Source organism: Lepisma saccharinum, chromosome 2, assembly GCF_977018435.1.
Source record: "Lepisma saccharinum chromosome 2, izLepSacc3.1, whole genome shotgun sequence".
Lineage (NCBI taxonomy): Eukaryota > Metazoa > Arthropoda > Insecta > Zygentoma > Lepismatidae > Lepisma > Lepisma saccharinum.
Genome location: NC_139230.1, coordinates 18,656,929 through 18,675,915, shown reverse-complemented (window position 1 = coordinate 18,675,915; position 18,987 = coordinate 18,656,929). Strand labels below are relative to the sequence as shown.

Genomic DNA, 18,987 nt, shown 5'->3' with positions numbered 1-18,987 from the left:
AAATGTCTACATTTTTGTATATATTATTTTGGTGTTGTATGTACAATTGTAAATATATATATATAGTAGAATAATAAAAATTATATTTCACATATTTGTTTTTTATTTTATACTTTAAAATATTCTTGGAATGAAACAACAAAATTCACAATTAAACTTTATTTTGCATTCATTAATATATACATAAAATTCATTTGCATAAAATCTCAACATATCTGAGATTTGTTATTTCATATTGAACCAAGTAACAAGTCTTTGAACATTTCTAAAAGCACAGCCTGATTGAGAAAATGGTTCGTTTGATGTATGGTAACAACAACATCCACCCTGATACATAACAAGATTTTTTAATGATGGACAGCGCCTTGTATCGAGATCGACAATATTGTCAATATTAAATACATTTTGAATCAACTTTGATTTTTCCAACCCTTTACAGTAAAATATTGTATTTTTCCTCTTTAGCTCACTAAAAAACACCTTCACATGTTTGATATTATAACCTTTCGGTTCTGCAAATAACAAACCATGGTGGTTATATGTTAACCACTTACATTGTTTGTAATCTAAGTCAAACTTTCCAATATCAACAAAAGCATGATATACAATTGTTAAATCTGTTGAGCAAACACAAATTTCACGAATTAGAAAACTATTGTCTTTACTTTTAAAACCTTGCACATCAATTATAAAAGCCATTTTTTTTTCTTTAATGCAACTACTCACAGCAGAAATTGTCCCCGTGATGTATCTCGTTTTGATGTATACACCGAACTAAATTTTGCATTAATTCTCTCTCATCACTTAGAGTCCAAAGCAGCAAATAGGCGTCCGACTCTGTTTCAAGATCGTATTCAATCTCAGGGTGAGTATCCATAAAATGGTAGAAAATGTGAAAAAAATTATCCGGCTCCCTAAGATAAGTTTTTAGGTTGGAAATCTTCCATGTAAAACAACGTTCGCATTCGTCAGCACTTTCAACACTATCACACTCCAAATAATGCTTACTCAAGCACTGGTGAGCCAGTTGATTTGGTGCATTCGTAAAACAACCATCACAAATAACAGCATACTTAGGTACATAAGTATGTAGTCTTTTTAACAGACAATACTTGTCAATGAAGCCAGAAAAGCATCCACAACTTTCGAAAATAATATTTTCGATATCTTCTGTGTCAGCCAGAGCTGAAGCGTTGCGTATGTTCTGACTTGCCATAGTGATATAGTGGACATCTCACATCTTTTATATATATATACACACTAGGAACTTTCCACATAACTGTCTCTCACAAATAACTTTCCAAGAAGAGAAAATTTTCAGGTCAATAAGCTCCCAACACCGTTACAAGTTGTCACAAATAACCTCCCAACACCATTACAACTTGAACTTTACCAAAAGTTCTCATCACTTGCTCAGTTTAGAAGTAATAACCTCCACACATACATCGCGAAAAAATAGTCCCAACTCACATTTCACTCTTTCACTTAAAAATTCAACACAATTATCAAATATCGGCAGTTCATGTCGCTCTACTTGATCTTTTATATTGGTAATATCCTGACAATTATGATCATTTGAATTATTAGTACAACCATAACAAGTATCCTTAATTGATCCAACACATAATGAAATATAAGACTGGTAATATTCACGTATTTGGGTCTGATATTCACAATACATTTTAGTTATCTTAGATATGCAATCAGACAATCGTAAAAGCTCTGTCCAGGTAGTTAACATCATTGTCATTGGTATTTCCGAATCAAAAATATCCACAAACTGAATAACTTTCTTATTGTACAATTTGCCAAAAGAAAGCATGTATTTTTCACCTAGCAACGCAGGCGACAAAACCAACTCTTCTTCACTAGATAAATAATTAGATATATTTCCCCCCAACTCCATCAGTGTACACCATTCTTCCATACACAACACAATTCCTTGGCTGTTGTGGCGAGCAATACGCACACACACAGAAAAATCGTTCTCCACATCAAATCCAACAGTTGCACTCTTGAATGCAGTTTTACTCAAAGGGTAACATACCTCCAACAAGTATTGCTTCCGTGGTTTCCATGTGGAAGAGGACTGGGCACCATTTTCCTCCATGCTGGTTCCAGAGAGCTGCTTTAGCATATTTAACTGCTGCTGCACATAACTATTCCCTTGAAAATTAAGTTTTCTTTTCGCATTCCAAACATTTCCTCCCTGTAGAGATGCAGGTGCTACAGCTGACGTTGCAGTAACTCCTCCCGAACGTGGTGTTGCAGATTTGGACACTACAGATACTTCGGCACCACCAGATCTTTGCACTCTTCTTGACTTGGCAGAACCGCTTTTCTCCATCTTGCTCTTCTCTTTCCTGCTACTTCACGATGAACGTACTAACTGTACAGAACATGTGGTACTTTATATACACCAACCCACATCACTCCCATCAACGTCATAGATTTTTAAATAGCACATAACGGAACATCTTGAGCAGGAAATCTCTCTCTCTCTCTCTCTTTCTCTCTCTCTCTCTCTCTCTCTCTCTCTGTGTGTGTGTGTGTGTGTGTGTTCTCTCTTTCTTATGTCCTCTTTCTCCCTCTTTCTCTTCCTCTGTGTGTGTGTGTGTGTTCTCTCTTTCTTATGTCCTCTTTCTCCCTCTCTCTCTCTCTCTCTCTCTGTCTTTCTCTGTGTGTGTGTGTGTGTGTGTCTCTCTCTGTGTGTGTGTGTGCTTTCTGTATCTCTGTCTTTCTCTGTGTGTGTGTGTGTGTGTGTCTCTGTGTGTGTGTGTGCTTTCTGTATCTCGGTTTCTCTCTCTCTCTCTCCATCTTTATCTACCTCTCTATATTCCCCTCTTTTATCGCTCTCTCTCTTTATTCCCTTTCTTTGAGTGCTTGGTGTCAAATCTCTACTAAGATCACTACTGCTTGCTTCACGTTTCTCTTCAATAGTCCATCCTCCATTCACCAACCCGTCGCAGTCAAACTAATGGTGCGCGCGCTCGCGCGTGTGTATGTATATTATATATATATATATATATACAAGCGACGCTTCCTCAATCACCAAAGCAACATCGTTCTCAATCATTTTGCTCGGTGACAATTTGAAGAGTGTCCACTGAATGTGCGTTTTACACACACTTCTCGCTCGCTGTTTCGCGATTATTATTTTTTTTTTACTTTCAGTCTCTTTTGTGCTAACCTACACGTGCATGAGCAACATAAATGACACATAAAAGACTTTGTTCCGCTTTCGTTAAAGGCGCACAATAACGTTTTCATTTTACTGTAAACACGTGGAGTCAAAATAGAGAGAAGCATGGTGAACGGCTACACAAAGATATTTTCCAAAAATATGCAGAAAATAACAGTTTCCCAAAGTCTGTAACTGTATTGTATCACATTTCTAGCGCTCATAAAGACGGCAAATGTTTAATTTTCTCGACCCATTATCTCGGCAATTTTGTCGATTGAAGCTAATTAGTGAAGACCACCTCTAACTGCTAAAATAGATTGCGTTTCAAGTTAATAAGAGCCAATTGTGTTCCCTCCTCATTTTATCTCTTAGTAATAATTAGACCCAATTATTTGGCCCTGGCATTCTTCTTGTTTCATAAAATTGAAAATAGGACGTACTGGAAACGTTTAAAGATCAAATGACTAAGTATTGTTCCATTAAAACAGAATTTAATATTAGCAAATTTGCAAGAGCGTTGTTCATAAACTGCCCACTAAAGATTAGTTTATTGATGCTTAGGCAACTTACACATTTATTAATGAGGCCTCCTTGATGGCGTAGTAGTAAGGTCGTCGTCTTGTAAACAAGAGGTCCCGAGTTCGATACCTAGTGAAGGCACATAGTGGTTCGGATCGCACTTTAAACTGCAGGTGCAGTCCCGATTAGCCTTTCTGTACATAAAGTGGACTTAGAAAACCAATTCAAATAATAATTTATTAGAAATACGTAATTTTCCTCATGAATATATTACATTTATACTTTGTCCCAGCTAACTGTAGAGCAGGCAAACGAAATCAAGTCTCTGCGCAAGTAGTGACGAGAGACGGCTCCACCAATGAACACGTGAGAGGAACGGAATTGCGTGGACTGGGGGAAAGAGACTGCCTTCCCAGCAGCGAGTACAGCTTCGCTCTGGCCACTCGATTTCCCTCGCTTCTCTGACGTTATGCGCGGCCTTGCTCCACAGTTAGTTGGAACAGGATATAATATCGCAGTTCGGACACAAAACTCAACGAGTAACTCCCCAATTTACCTAATGTAATCATCAGGTTTCTTCGTTAATGCCTTATGTGGTGATGAGTTCTAAACATTCACATTATTGTTCAACAATATTATACCATAGTTAGATAATACTCTGTCCCTGGAATGTCTGGAGCAAGCGAACGAAAACAAGTCTCTGCGCAAGTAGTGACTCGAGAGGGCTCGGCCAATGAACGCGTGCGAGGAAATGGGATTGCGTGAAGCGGGAAAAGCGACTGCAGCTACCAGCCTTTTGCAGCAGCGTGTACTTCTTCGGTTCGCCCAATCGCTTTTCCCCCTTCTCTGCTGTTATGCGTGGCCTTGCTCCGGAGATTCCCGGGATACAGTATAGTTACAGCACTTCCTGAGTCTATGGCTACAGAAAATACCCCAGCGTTGCTTGAGAGCGAGTCAGGCCACCACAAGTTTCAAATCACCACGTCTGATTGCCTGCGTGTTGTTGTGGCCTCCCCCATGGCGCAGTGGTAGCGTCATTGCCTTGTAGTCAAGGGGTCTCGGGTTCGATACCCGGTGGAGGCACAAGTGGTTCGGATTCCACTTTAAACTGTAGGTCCAGTCCCGATTAGCCTTACTGTGCATAAAGTGGACTTAAAACAGCAACTCAAGCCTGCGTGTTGCAGACGTCATGTCAACCCAGCGCCTATTCCTTGCTCTGCGCCGTCACTACTATCGCTGAGTAGGCTTGCGCAGTTAGCTCTAGACTTTGTGAAAACACTCTGACCCTATACCCTGTCCCAGGAATCTTTGGAGCGAGGAACGAACACAAGTCTTTGCGCAAGTAGTGACTCGAGAGAGCTACACCAATGAACACGTAAAAGGGGAGTGACTGCAGCTACTAGCAGCGCGTACTGCTTCGCTCCACCCACACGCTTCCTCTCCCCTCTCTACCGTTATGCGAGGCCTTGCTCCAAAGATTCCAGAGACAGAGTGTAGATCAATGTTTTATTTTCTATATAGTTTCCTAACAACGTAGAAAGGTAGGGCACGTGTTAAATATGACACCCATTCTCTAGTTGCGAAAAGGAGGTAAATAATTAAGTTGCTTCGTGAAAAGAAGCACGTGAAACCTGTTTACGATGACGCATGATAATAAAGATGGCGTCAAACGATGTTTGACGTTTTTGAAATATGGCACGACAATGAAGATACTGTAAGGAGCTTACCGTAGGTAATTAACACTTCATTGAGGTGAAAACAATTTCAACAGAGCCTCTCGCTTTGTAATTTTATCTACTTTCACGTCAAAATATTTTAGTATGTAGTTAGAATGACTAAGAACTGAATTAGGTTCGAGAAAAATGTAAAACGTAGCAAAGGTTAAGGTCACTTTATACTTAGATCAGCTAATTGGGCCTGGATCTAAAGTTTAAAGTGAGATCCAAACCACTGTGCATGTGGCTCCACCGGGGATCGAACTCGCGATCCCTTGATTACAGGAACTTTGTTTAAGAAACAAAATACAAAAGATGAGCAAGTGCTTGAATTAATTGAATTTTGTAATTTCTTACGTTGCGTCAACTCTCTTGTCACTTCAAACTAATCGCGGCGGTGAGGATGAATGATGTGTAAATGAAATATGAAGAGAAACTAAGAAAGGAACACCCATGCCAAAATAGTAAGTATTTTAGATAGTACCATCACGGACATGAGAGTTGTTAAATATCCAAGGAACCAATAAATTCTAATGGGTTATATTGAGTTCCATAACAGGACCGCAACCTTTTTTTCTCACACAATGTAAATTCGGTCCAATTTGCGTATTGTTTCATTTCAATACCGACCTTGGACCGTATTTAAACAGATCCGGAAAAAAAGTTCCGGGACCGAATTGAAATACTTAATGATAAAAAGGATCTTTACGGTCCATAACCTGATTTTGCTTATTGATTTACTCTCCCGGACTGGAATTGAATTTATTTACAATTCCTGGACGTTTAACAACTGTGACGAACACTTCTGGGTTGTAGCGATCCCATTGACAGTAAATGCCATCGTTACAATCCAGAACTGTCCGTGACTATACATTAAATGTTTTTTTGGCAGGTTGAACAGATCACTGCCTCATTATGTAAGTTTTTTCGTCTATTTTATCTGATCACCAAGCGTCTTCATCATCACAATTAACACAAGAGGTGAAAAATGAATTTAAAGAAATAAGAAATAGCAAACCTGCTTTTATATTAGAACGGATATAATTTTAAAGAGAAATAGTCAATTAAAAATAAATCATCCCTATTCACCTCGCAAATAACCTATCTTCAGAGAAGTGGCGTAAAATAAAGAAATATACGAAACGTAATTGAGAATATAACAAAACTCTGCAATATATAAATTAATAAGAGTGTCTTCTCACTTTTATATATGTACACACACAGTGGACCCTTTTTAATTAGAAATTTGATAATTTTAATTACTCGGTATTCCAACATAAGTTTATTCCCCTTGAAATCATAATTAATGATAGGTGTTTTTGTTAATTCGAATTTTGGATAATTCTAAACTTTTTTCATATCCCATTGGAGTTCGAATTAAAGAGAATCCACTGTATATATTCCAATATGCGCCCCACACAAACCATCTACACTGAGCGATTTGTGGGAAAATAGGGCACGTACCGGTAATTACATGTGAAATATAAATTTCGCTAATTAGAGCTTCATCAATGTTCTATGTTTGTTTAAATACAACAAGCAGAAATAGAACACCTGCGTCAATAAACGTAGAGAGATGGTATTTCAGAGCGAAACAATAAATACAGTTGCTAAACTGTATTACTACTCATATGAGTATAGGTTTGCGATTGAGTCGACATATTATTTTATAAAAGCAAAAAATCATATTTAAAGTATAAATAATAAACAAATTATTTATTTTTGTCATTAAATAAAGTTATGATAGAAAATTTCTTATTTTCTGTAGAAACAGAATTTCTATCTTATTGCTATGTGAATTACAAGATTCACGAAGAACAACTTCCATTTTAAACTATAATTTGATATGTCCACAAAATTATATTTGCAGTAATTCATTCCTATGTAAATCACTAAGTCGGAAAGGGCTGTGGAATCTCATTGTAATTATCCGAAAATTGAAAAGGGCCACTTTCACTTCTCTGTGAACGATAGTAACCAATTTGTATATTTTTCTTCATCACTGTAAATATTGCAGATCAAATAAGGTTTCAACGGTTACAATTCACACATTACAGTTAATATTTAAGAAAGGCAGGACGATAGCATGGTAACAATTAACCTTCTAAAAGGGTTCTTGTGTTTAATTCCACTCAAGGGCACATTTCAGTTGTTAGACCAATTAGAACATCTGTACTAAAGTGAACTTCACAATACACTTAAGAATTTATAGTAAATACCATTCTTGTTATTTGGTCTGTTGATTCATATTGTATGTATTGCTCTTGCTAGCATTCGTTAGTGCATACTTTACTAAAAAAAATAGCTTTTGACACACCCATCTTTGACGTCACTTGCCGTCAACTGTCTCCCCGATTTAACATTTGCATTCTTGGAATGTCATACAATATGATTAATGATGATTCCATGAAACTGATGAAGGGACACTCATAAAGGAACAATCATTTCCAGGCCGGAATTGAAGTCCGAATCCTTCGGTAGCGAGATTATGAGTCGACCACTGCAAACCCTCTTCCACTTAAAGACAGATTGTAAGAAGTTTTGGAATAGTTTGTGCCAGTGGTTGTCATCTTCAACTAAGACCGCGTATACTGAAACAAACTCATTGAAGTAGACACAATCATGCACAACCATAAGACATTGCCGTTGTTATGGGACCTCTGAACTACGCTATGTAACGGTTAAAATCAAGAGGCAATACACGATACAAAGTTACGTAGAAACTTAAGTGCAAAATGCAAACTCGACCACGATTCGAATATGGGTCTCTGGCATGCCGTGCCATTGGCCCACCAACCTTTTCAAAAACATATGACAGTTATTAATCGGACTTATCTTTTCATGCTTTCCAGTATGTTTCTCTTATAGCTAGTTTTCCAATATATCACTCTTGCTCTTTTAGTTTCTAAACATCAACAACACAAACATCCATGCCTTGTCCAGGATTCGAACCCAAGATCCGTAGCGTCGTAGCGCGCTGAACTGACCATTCCGCCACAGATGTAGGCTTCCAATTGGCCTACCGAGACAGCCCGGCTTTCGCCTGATTATCTCTGACCAATAGCACGATATGCCAAAGTGTCGGGTTCGAGTCCTCGTCGAGTCTGCAAATGTATTAAGTTTCTAAGTAATTTATATCCTGTGTGTGTCAAATTATAACGCGCGATACAAGGTTGCTTTCCAAGGTTGGGTGTAAATTGTAAAATGTACGTGTTTGCAATAAGCCTCTAAGAAAGTCCATTTACTCGTGAGTACATTTCAAACCATATTAGGAAAGTTTATGCAATCTAAATTATGGCCTCTATTAATTTGATGTGTATGAAAATTGGATAAAATAAGTAAAATATGGGAAAGCCAAAGTTTTCCTTTCAGGCTTATAAGAATCTGTTTGGCGTCATAAATCTAAATTATTGACCCTTTACAATTCCGTTGTATGAAAACCAGAGAAATGTAACTCCAAAAATGTGGTTTTCAGTTTTGTATGAATGAACTTCTCTGAAGAGGAGTATATTTACACAAATATTATACAATATTTACATTATAATACATATATATTATTAATGTTATTGTTATAATTATAAATATTATACAAACATATTTGGAGTGAGATTGACTTATCTCCACTTCTGCTCGTTAGCAGTAAGGTGGAGGCACGTATCTCCAATTTACTGATTCTTTTTTAAGAGTCGGACATCTTCCTAAGAATACATTATTTCCTCTTTCCTGTAAATTTGATAAATCGGAGTTACGTCCCTCTGGTTCTCACACGACCTTAAAAGCCTCGAAAAATTAAAAGCTGTAAAGAAAATTTGCGGATGTTCATTTTCTCTTGCATATGTCTCACATATGAACGAATATTATTCTCTAATGCATGTACATACAAATCAGGAACATACGGCACATTTCCTGAAGAAGACGAAATCACGCTACACATTCCTTAACACAAACAAAAAAAAAAACGGAAAGTAACGAAAACTCGCTCCGAAAACAAACACGATTCCCACTGAGCGAATGACAGCGTGTGTTCCTCCGCTCTAGATACGAAGAAGCGGAAATTGAGTTTGTACGGAGTCGATCTGGAGTCTTGTCAGGAAGAATGCCAGGCTGTGACACGTTATTGAAATCTTATAAGCCTTCCTGCAGAAGCATCCGTAGTATATACACAACCCACTCTTAGTTGCAAGGATAAACTGAAAAGTCTAGGAACGCAGGAAGATTCGAGGAGCTCTTTGCAACTTGAAAGGAAAACGCATAAGCAAATTTTGTAATGATACAAAAGTAGGGTATTGTAAGTAACTTCACAGTAAATATATGTGCTGGCTAACTTTTATGATTACATGTATACAATTTCCTTCGTAACATAAACAGCCTATTACTAAACACTAATATTTTGTACACATTAGTACGGTGACTTCATCGACAATCAAGTCGATTGATTTGATTACTTTGCTTTTCTGCCACTTTTTACTAATCACGATGATGATGATAGGATGAAATTGATGAAGGGACACTGGCAAAGAAATCCCATGCCCAGCCGGGATTCGAACCCGGGATCTCTGTTGTTGTAGCGCGCTGTGCTAACCACTCCGCCACGGAGGTCAGCACGATGCAAGTCGAGAGGTGATATTTTGAACATAGGTGGTTCGCTAATGAGTGGGAAGCGGGGCTCGAAAATTTCAGGTGGTAACGTTCGAGTAACAACTCATTTGCTAGGTCTCTTAATTTCTGAATGTTTTTGGTTTTCGCAAATTGTTGTGGAACGGTCGATCAAAAATTGCTTCTTCAAAACAGAGAAGAAAATACTTTACACGTCTTCATATGATAACACATAGGGAAACATGCGCAAATATTATACAGAGAAAACGCCACTAATCTCACCATGCTTTCTAAATCTTTAAGATACCGACTTTCAACAAAGTTTGATTTGCACACACTGACTACAATTTGAAATAAGAAGACAAAGAGATCGGTTCTGTGGCCAAGCACGTCGTGTTCGATTCCTGGCGGTGGCATGGCTGGTCCTTGGTGAGGATCCCCTTTTTTAACTTAATTTAATCAGCATTCATCCTCATAGCAGCGATAAGCCTAAAGAGGTAAAACAGGAAGTAAAATTCAAATACAGGAAGACAAACTTCTCACTATAAATTATCAATTATGAAAGACTAAATGTTAATCTTCAGAATCTCAGAAGATGGGAAAATCTACGTTAGAAGCCCTTACGTGCTACTGAGTGATTTAATATTTCATATCAAGCTGATTAACGTACGCATTAGCCACAAACGAGTGAAATATAAATTCTGAAGATGTAGCGAGCTAAATTCATCAGCAACGTACGTATTCTAATAACGACACAACAGTGTCCTTACTATTGGCTTTATACGAGTTATTTCTGGTTAATAAGCTAAGAATTCATGATTCCCGTAAGGTACATTAAATATAAGGTGTAAAGTCTTAGAAATTACACCTCGATTGTCTATTACGAGAAAGAGTATTTTGTAATAGATGTCAAATGCTCATTCTGACTTTTTCACTTTAAGTTTGGATTTAGAACTGCCAATTAAGCTTTAAATTTATATAAATCAATTGAATGGTTCAAGTGTGAACCTCATTTCCACGTAGTATGCAGTGGACTGCATTTTGCAGGCTAACGACACCCTGGAGTCTGCACTCACAACTAGTATAATCCTCTGTGGGGCTTATCACCATTCATCCTCAGCTTCGCAATTAGCTAAAAGTGGTAGAAAAGCGAAGTAAAATAAAAAAACCTATCAATATAAAATGAAGTAAAAATAACGTTTGCAATATTAGAATATTTCAGTTAGAAAAACTACAAGGATTTTTTTTTCAGTTCGTTATCGGTTCAATGATTGTCGAATCAATGAAAGTTGAATAGGTCAATTATTTAATATATCAATTAACCAGGCTAGTCACGATATGATTAAACATTAACGACCGCCGGACTCAACTGACAAGAGCCCTGAAGGATCGCATACCAGATTCTCTTTTCCCTTCGATTGAGCATCTTTAATCCTTCCCGCAGTATGAATGAAGTTTACAGTTTGTGAGAAAACCCCTTACGACCATTTTCCGTAATACACAGTTGCATTCTTGGAAATCTCTTGATTTACTTATTTCAAATAATGTTCCGCATTCGTGCGTAATTTCTTCCACCTGGAATATTCCAAGGAAGTGCTGAAGATGGGATCGCGAGATGTATACACCGCAACCACGCTTCTTCCTTCTGGGAGAATTCTCGTAATTAGCGATGCTCATTACTAATCAACAGCTGCTTAATGCTGTTGGAAATTTGAATAATGCACAGATTGTATCAGACTTTCGGAAGCAGCAATTCTCTTCGTCTGAAATTATTACTGAATTTGGAGCTGGGCTTATGTTCTGTTTATCACTTTGAGGTAAATCAGGAGTTGTTCTAATTTGATTTGATTCGAAATGTATCTAACGCGACATCAAAGAACATAATAATTGTATAAAATAATAACACAAGAACCAAAATATAACATGTGCAATATCAAAGGCATTTAAATGCATCCCTGTCATATACACTAATTCTTACGTACATATTTACACATACCCGTAATAGTATCTATACTCTGTCCCTGGTATCTCTGGAGCAAGCGAACGAAAACAAGTCTCTGCGCAACTAGTGACGCGAGACGGCTCTACCAATGAACACGTTAGAGGAAACGGGATTGTGTGGAGGGGGAAGCGACCTCAGTTACCACAGCCTTCACACAGCGTGTAATGCTTGCTTCGCTCCGCCCTCTCACTTTCCCCTCTTCTCTGCCGCTATGGGCAGCTATGCTCCAGAGATTCCCGGGATATAGTATATTCACAAGAACACATGACACTGAAAACACGATCAATGAATTTGACCACGCAAATCTGACACAAATTACCAGTTTACTATATGTTGTTTTTGGGGGTCAAAGGTTGGTATGGTCTCAGGGAGTGTTCGGATGCTGATATGAGCACTCTGTAAATACTGAGGAACGCCATTGGGTATAACAACTACCAATACTACCAACAAATTCTACCTCCACGTCCCCGAAGGCTGTTAGCCGCGTGACCCCTGGGCAATGCAGCAAAAAAGATCATACGGCTCGTTTCGGCGGGCCGATGCTGTAGCAGACGGAGGAGGGTGAAGGCGAGTATCCAGCGCCTAAACTGACTGTTATCAGCTAAGGGAGTAAACCCTAACAGAAAATCCTGGTCCTCCAAAGAAATGGGGGTTGAGCACTAGGCCAGCACCCTGGTCTCATAAAAATAACCTTCCGCTAAAAGAGCTCAATTACAGAAAGCCGGATGGATTAATGGAAAACGACCTAGGCATATGAAAAGGAATAAGAAAGATATAATCTGTGTAGGAACATGGAATATCATGACTATGCTAAAACCGGGAAAAATGCAAGAAATAGCTGACCAAGTCTTAGCAACAAAGTTGCAGATAGTCGCATTACAGGAAGTAAGATGGAAAGGGCAAGGAGAAATTAAGAAAGACAAATACTCTGTGTATTACAGTTGTAAAGAAACTACGGGTCAGCACGGAACTGGATTCCTAGTAAAGAGAGAAATGGTAAAACATGTACTAGGGTTTGAACCGTGTAGTGAAAGAATATCTAAACTTAGAGTGAAGGGAAGGTTCTGTAATGTGACATTTATAAACGTGTATGCTCCAACAGAAGAGAAAGATGATGACATTAAAGATAAGTTTTATGAAGAACTACAAGCAGTGCAAGATAAAACCCCGAGAGATGACCTGATAGTCCAGTTGGGAGATTTAAATGCAAAAATAGGAAAAGAGGATGCATATAAAGAAGTAAAAGGTAAACATACATTGCCTGAGATAACCAATAATAATGGAGAATTAGTATGCAACTATGCTATTGCAAATAATATGACTGTAATGAGTACACAGTATGAACATAAAAAGATACATAAAGGTATCTGGGTGTCCCAAGATGGGAAAACTACCAACCAAATTGACCATGTTTTAGTAAACGAACATAAAAAGGAAATGGTGCAGGATGTAAAAACAATGAGGGTTCTGAATTGTGATTCGGATCACATTTTGGTCAAGGCAGTAATTAAACAGAAATTAATACCTGTACGAAAAAGTATTCCAAGACAACAGATAAAATGGAATAAAAGCAATATGCATAGTAAAGCAATTCTGAAACAATATAGAAAAAAATGAGCCAAAATTTGGAAAACTTTATTGATACCCAAGATATAAATGAAGATTGGAAACAACTCAAAGAAGTCATTCTGAAAACAGCAACTGAAGTAATAAAAAGCAAGATGGAAAACCAAGGAATGAATGGTGGGATAATGAATGTAAAATGGTAATAAATCAGAAAAATGCTGCACGACAAAGATGTTTACAGAGACACACAAGGGCAAATTGTGAAGAATATGAGAAAAAAAGGAGAATTGCCAATAGTGTATGCAGAATGAAGAAAAAAGAATGGATAAATGATAGAATCAAAGAGATTGAGGAATACCATAGAAGAAAGGATTCAAGAATTTTTTTTAAGGCTGTGACATCTCATGTATGGAACTACACTCATGCAACTTCATTCAAATAGAACTTCATTATGTAAAGATGCATCTGGAGATTAATATCTGAGAAAGAAAAAGTATTACTCCGTTGGAAAGAGTACTTTCAGGAATTATTAAATTGGGAACACTTACCGTCTGAAGATGAAATATCCGAAGAATTGGAAAATGATACTGAAACTCCAATACCAACATATGAGGAGGTAAATAAAATCATAAAATCCTTAAAAATGAATAAGTCACCTGGTTCAGATAATATCACAGCAGAACTGATTAGACATGGAGGTTATATGATAAGGAATAAAATTTATAATTTGATACTCAACATATGGAATACAGAGGAAATGCCACGAGAATGGTTACATGGTATCATATGCCCAATTTTTAAAAAAGGAGACAGGTTGCAGTGTAATAACTACAGACCAATTACGCTTTTGAATGTCGCATACAAAATCTTTGCAATTCTTCTACAAAATAGAATCTCCGAAATTACAGAAAACAAATTGGGCGAATATCAAATGGGATTTAGACCAAATAGATCTACAGTTGACAATATATTCATACTGCGACAAATATATGAAAAATGTTATGAATATAATATCGAATTGCATAACATATTTATCGATTTTATGCAAGCATTTGACTCAGTAAATAGAAATATAATTCCTACATGTCTAAAGAAAATTAATGTTCCAAACAAACTAATAAGATTAATAAAGATGACATTACAAAACACTAGAGCAGTAGTAAAAGGAAACAATGATTTTAGTCAGAAATTTGCAATAAATAGAGGAGTAAAACAAGGAGACCCATTATCAGCAATTTTATTTAGCATAGTTATGGATGAAATAATTCAGAAGTTGGAAATCAGAGGAAACATTTCAACAAGATTAAGACAGGTCGGTGCATATGCAGACGACATAGTAATTATTACAAGAACTAAGCAATCAATGGTGGACTCACTAGTGAAACTAAAGCAACAGGCAATGCAATATGGATTAATAGTGAACGAAAAAAGACAAAATATATGAGGTGTACAAGAAGAAAAATTCAACAACAAAAAGAGGATATAGATACAATGCACATAGAGCAGGTACAGTCATTTAAATATCTCGGGTCAATAGTAAATGGAAACAATGAAATCGAAGAAGAAATTAAAGAAAGGATTGCAGCTGGAAACAGAGCATATTATGCGAATAAGAGGATATTCCAATCCAAACTAGTTACCAGAAAAATAAAATTAAAGCTGTATAAATCCATAATAAGACCTGTGGTTACATATGGCTGTGAAACCTGGGTGCTGAAAGAAGATATAACTCGAAAACTAATGATATTTGAAAGAAAGATATTAAGGAAAATATATGGCCCAACGAGACAATCTAATAATATATGACGAATAAAAACAAACGAAGAGCTTGAAATATTAATAAAGAGTAAGAATATAAGAAGATTCATCAAATCACAAAGATTGAGCTGGTTGGGTCACATTGAAAGAATGCCTGAAGAAAGAATTGTGAAACAAATTTACAATTGGAGACCTATTGCTACAAGATCACAAGGAAGGCCCAAAACCAGATGGATAGACGATGTCAGAAATGACATAAGAAAACTGAAGACACAGAACTGGAAGAAATGTGTGTTGAGTAGAGAAGAGTGGAAGGATGTAATTGAGCAGGCCAAAGCCCATAAAGAGCTGTAGCGCCTTATAAGAAGAAGATATGTTGTTTTTTATAATGTGACAATTTGTTCGAAATTAATATATGTCCTCTACTTAAACATAAAATACATATTTGTAAATACAATGGGTATATTAGATGTAACTTCAGTGACTTTTTACCTGCCATGTTGAACTTCCTGAAATATCACGGAGTAGCCTAAGTTAATGGAACTGAACAGCAATAGGCTGACTTTTACATACACCTAATCAGATAAGATGTACTAATACATAGAAAAGACTGCATTTCTATTCATTCTTATTTTCTCAGTAATTTTGTGTGAATCATAACACATTTCAAGTAGTAAAATATACTATAAAAGGTATAGCAATCAACTATTATTTTTAACACAATAATTGTATAACGTTTAATACTCAATTATTTTTTCCCCTCAAATTTTCATGAGGTTTGTGCCTATAACATATGACCACAGGCATACTGCTAAAACATCTGACAAGCAAGTAGTAAGCCTTATTTGTGGACAGGAACAGAGGTTATTATTTTTATGCCAATTTGAAATCAGTACTTACAGGTAACTTTGTTGTTACACTCATCTGGTCTCAATCACTTGATCCAGCTGTTGGTTACTCTTGTACAGCTTCCGCTAGGCAGGCGGTCGACCCAACGTTCTGGAAGATAGCAATAAACGCCCGTGTCATTTCATGATTTGCATTGAGATTCGATAACTATGAAACAGGTCACCATACATTAACCCAAATTGTCACTTTATCAATGTTGATTCTCCTACACTCTGTGTTGGGAATCTGTGCAGCAAGGCTACGCATAACGGTAGAGATGGGGAGAAAGCTAGTGGTCGGAACAAAGCAGTTTCCGCTGCTGGTAGCTGCAGCCGCGTTTTCCTATTCGTGCACTCACTTCCCCTCTCACGCGTTCATTGGTCGAGCCTTCGTCCAATGAGATTCCCGCGTCAGAGTGTACTACCCTTGTAGCTGTTCTCGCCGCATGAGAGCATTGTCAATGACAATTATACAATGAACTATTATTAATATAATACTAATTATTAATAATAATATATTAGTTGTAGCGCCGCTATATTTAAAGGCATCATATAATTTCGGTTTCTGAATTTAAGTATGGTCTTCTCGGTAAGATAACTTTCGCACCAATATCCACACTGCATATCTTCGATAACCACAACGATAATATTATAAGATGAAAACTGATAATTACATCAGATAAGGATCCAGGTTCTACTAGGGTGACTAATCCAAAATATTTAGCTGTGCAAAGGGCAAGATAACCTCATAGCCATATGTTAAATTAAATTACTGGCATTGAATGTATTTTCCGGTGCCAACATCTTCAAAGCAAATGAAATAATGATTTGAAGTAATTTCCAATGCTATTGTGCATTTATTATTCCATAACCTTCAAGAAGATATAACTTCTTGGCAACAGTCAATCTTTAATTATTTAAAACATTAATTAAATCTGGGTTTATTTTACTATAGATGCGTAAATATTCCCTCTAGATGTATGCTAAAAAATATTCTTTCAGAAGCCCTAATGTGTGTTCAAATGCTTATACAATTTGAGAAACTCAAAGGAATATGAAACTGACATAATATAGCGATGAAAAAGCCCCTGAAGCAATAATTATCCTTTGCCATGGGATGATTCCGTACGAAAAACAATGTATATTCTCATTAGTTTAATTAAGCTGTGCAAAGCTAAAGTCATTAGTTCAAGACAAAAAAGTGCCCAAATTAATTAATATCTGTGTGGAGTAGGGGTTTCGAAAAACATGGTAAAAAGTAATGATCCCTATTTTCAGGAAAAAAGGAAGAATCTTGTGGTTCTGTCAGGCAGGGAGAGAATATTATGTTAACATTCCGATTCGAGATGGAAAGGTTTTCGGTAACGATGAGAGAAGAGGAAACAAAACTAATTTATACAATTAATCAGTGCAAGAATGTTGAATAGATATGCACAGAAAGTTGAAAAAAGAAGAATAGGTGAGTAATGGATCATATAGAATAGATTGCTACAGATTTTGCAGCGGAATTTTTTTAAAAATTTCTCTCTCTCTCTCTCTCTCTCTCTCTCTCTCTCTCTCTCTGTGTGTGTGTGTGTGTGTGTTGTGGAAGAGGGGAAGAGAGAAAGAAAGAAATAGTGAGATGGTGTCTTTGGACTAAAACAAGCTTTAAACGTTCAATTTATGCACAGATAACCTAGTCGAGACAGGTATACGAATCACTGTACCGTGCTTGTACCGGGAAACAAACTTCGTATCTCTTTATGACCAGGCTGCAATGATAATGCTTATTTTGCTTCTGTATCCGTGATGATTTTGCATAGACAATCGTAGATTGTATGAGATAATATTGTACTACGAGAAATGTGGATATACGTGGTAACTGTACTTACTTCTATGAGTCAGATTATCAAGTATACACTCTGTCTCGGGAATCTGTGGAGCAAGGCCGCGCATAACGGTAGAGAAGGGGGAAAGCGTGTAAACGGAGCAAAACCGTGCATGATGCTGCAAACGGCTCTACGCACTCTTACGCGTTCATTGGTTCGAGCCCTCTCGAGTCCTACTTGCGCAGAGAATTTGTTTTTGTTTGCTTGCTACAGAGATTCCCGAGACAGATTGTAGAAGTGTTCCGAGTGGTTGCTGTAATTCGCGTGTATATGATAGGTTGCTAGGTGAAATTCACTTTTAATTTTAAATTACATTTTGTGCAAATTTTATGTACACTTCAGTGAAAATATTCCATTTGCATTTCTCTTCATTTAAGTCACTTGCTGCCTCCGAAGATCAATCACAACAATGAGGATGAATGATGAAACTTCCATGTCCATGCCGGATTTCGAACTAGAGACCTTTGCTTGCAAGTTCGCGAGGGGGACGCCTCAATGCCCCTGGCTACCGAGATCAATGTTCAGTACCTATGCCTCTCTGATGGTGTAGTGGTTAACGCTATCGCCTTGAAATGAAAGTTCTTCGCGTTAGATTCTCGCTTTGGGCACATAGTGTTCCGGGGTCACAATTTAAACTACAGCTCCAGTCCCGATTAGCCTATCTGGGCATAAAAATGTACATTGAATATATATTTGTGCGTAGGGTTCTGATCTTATTGTTCAGGGTTAAGATTTGATTTCCAAGAAATTTAAAGATAGCTTATATTGAGTTTGCGATGCAAGAAATCCATTGTGTGCCAAATTCTATTTTATGATAATGACAGGAAGTACAAAGTGTTTTTTGCACTTTTGTAGTATTCACACAAAAGCATCACGCAAACAATAAAAAAAA

The 18,987-nt window shown here is 37.1% G+C and overlaps 1 protein-coding gene across 1 annotated transcript in view; it reads right to left on the bottom strand.

Annotated features, from left to right (window-relative positions):
* LOC145983943 (uncharacterized) overlaps positions 1-16,341 on the bottom strand; it is a 305,676-nt gene extending 289,335 nt beyond the window's left edge. Inside the window, exon 1 of the mRNA XM_083117135.1 lies at positions 16,241-16,341. Coding sequence (XP_082973261.1) covers positions 16,241-16,264 — 24 coding nt within the window. The 5' untranslated portion in view covers positions 16,265-16,341. The remainder of the gene's footprint in view (positions 1-16,240) is intronic.
* Between the last annotated feature and the right edge of the window lie 2,646 nt (positions 16,342-18,987).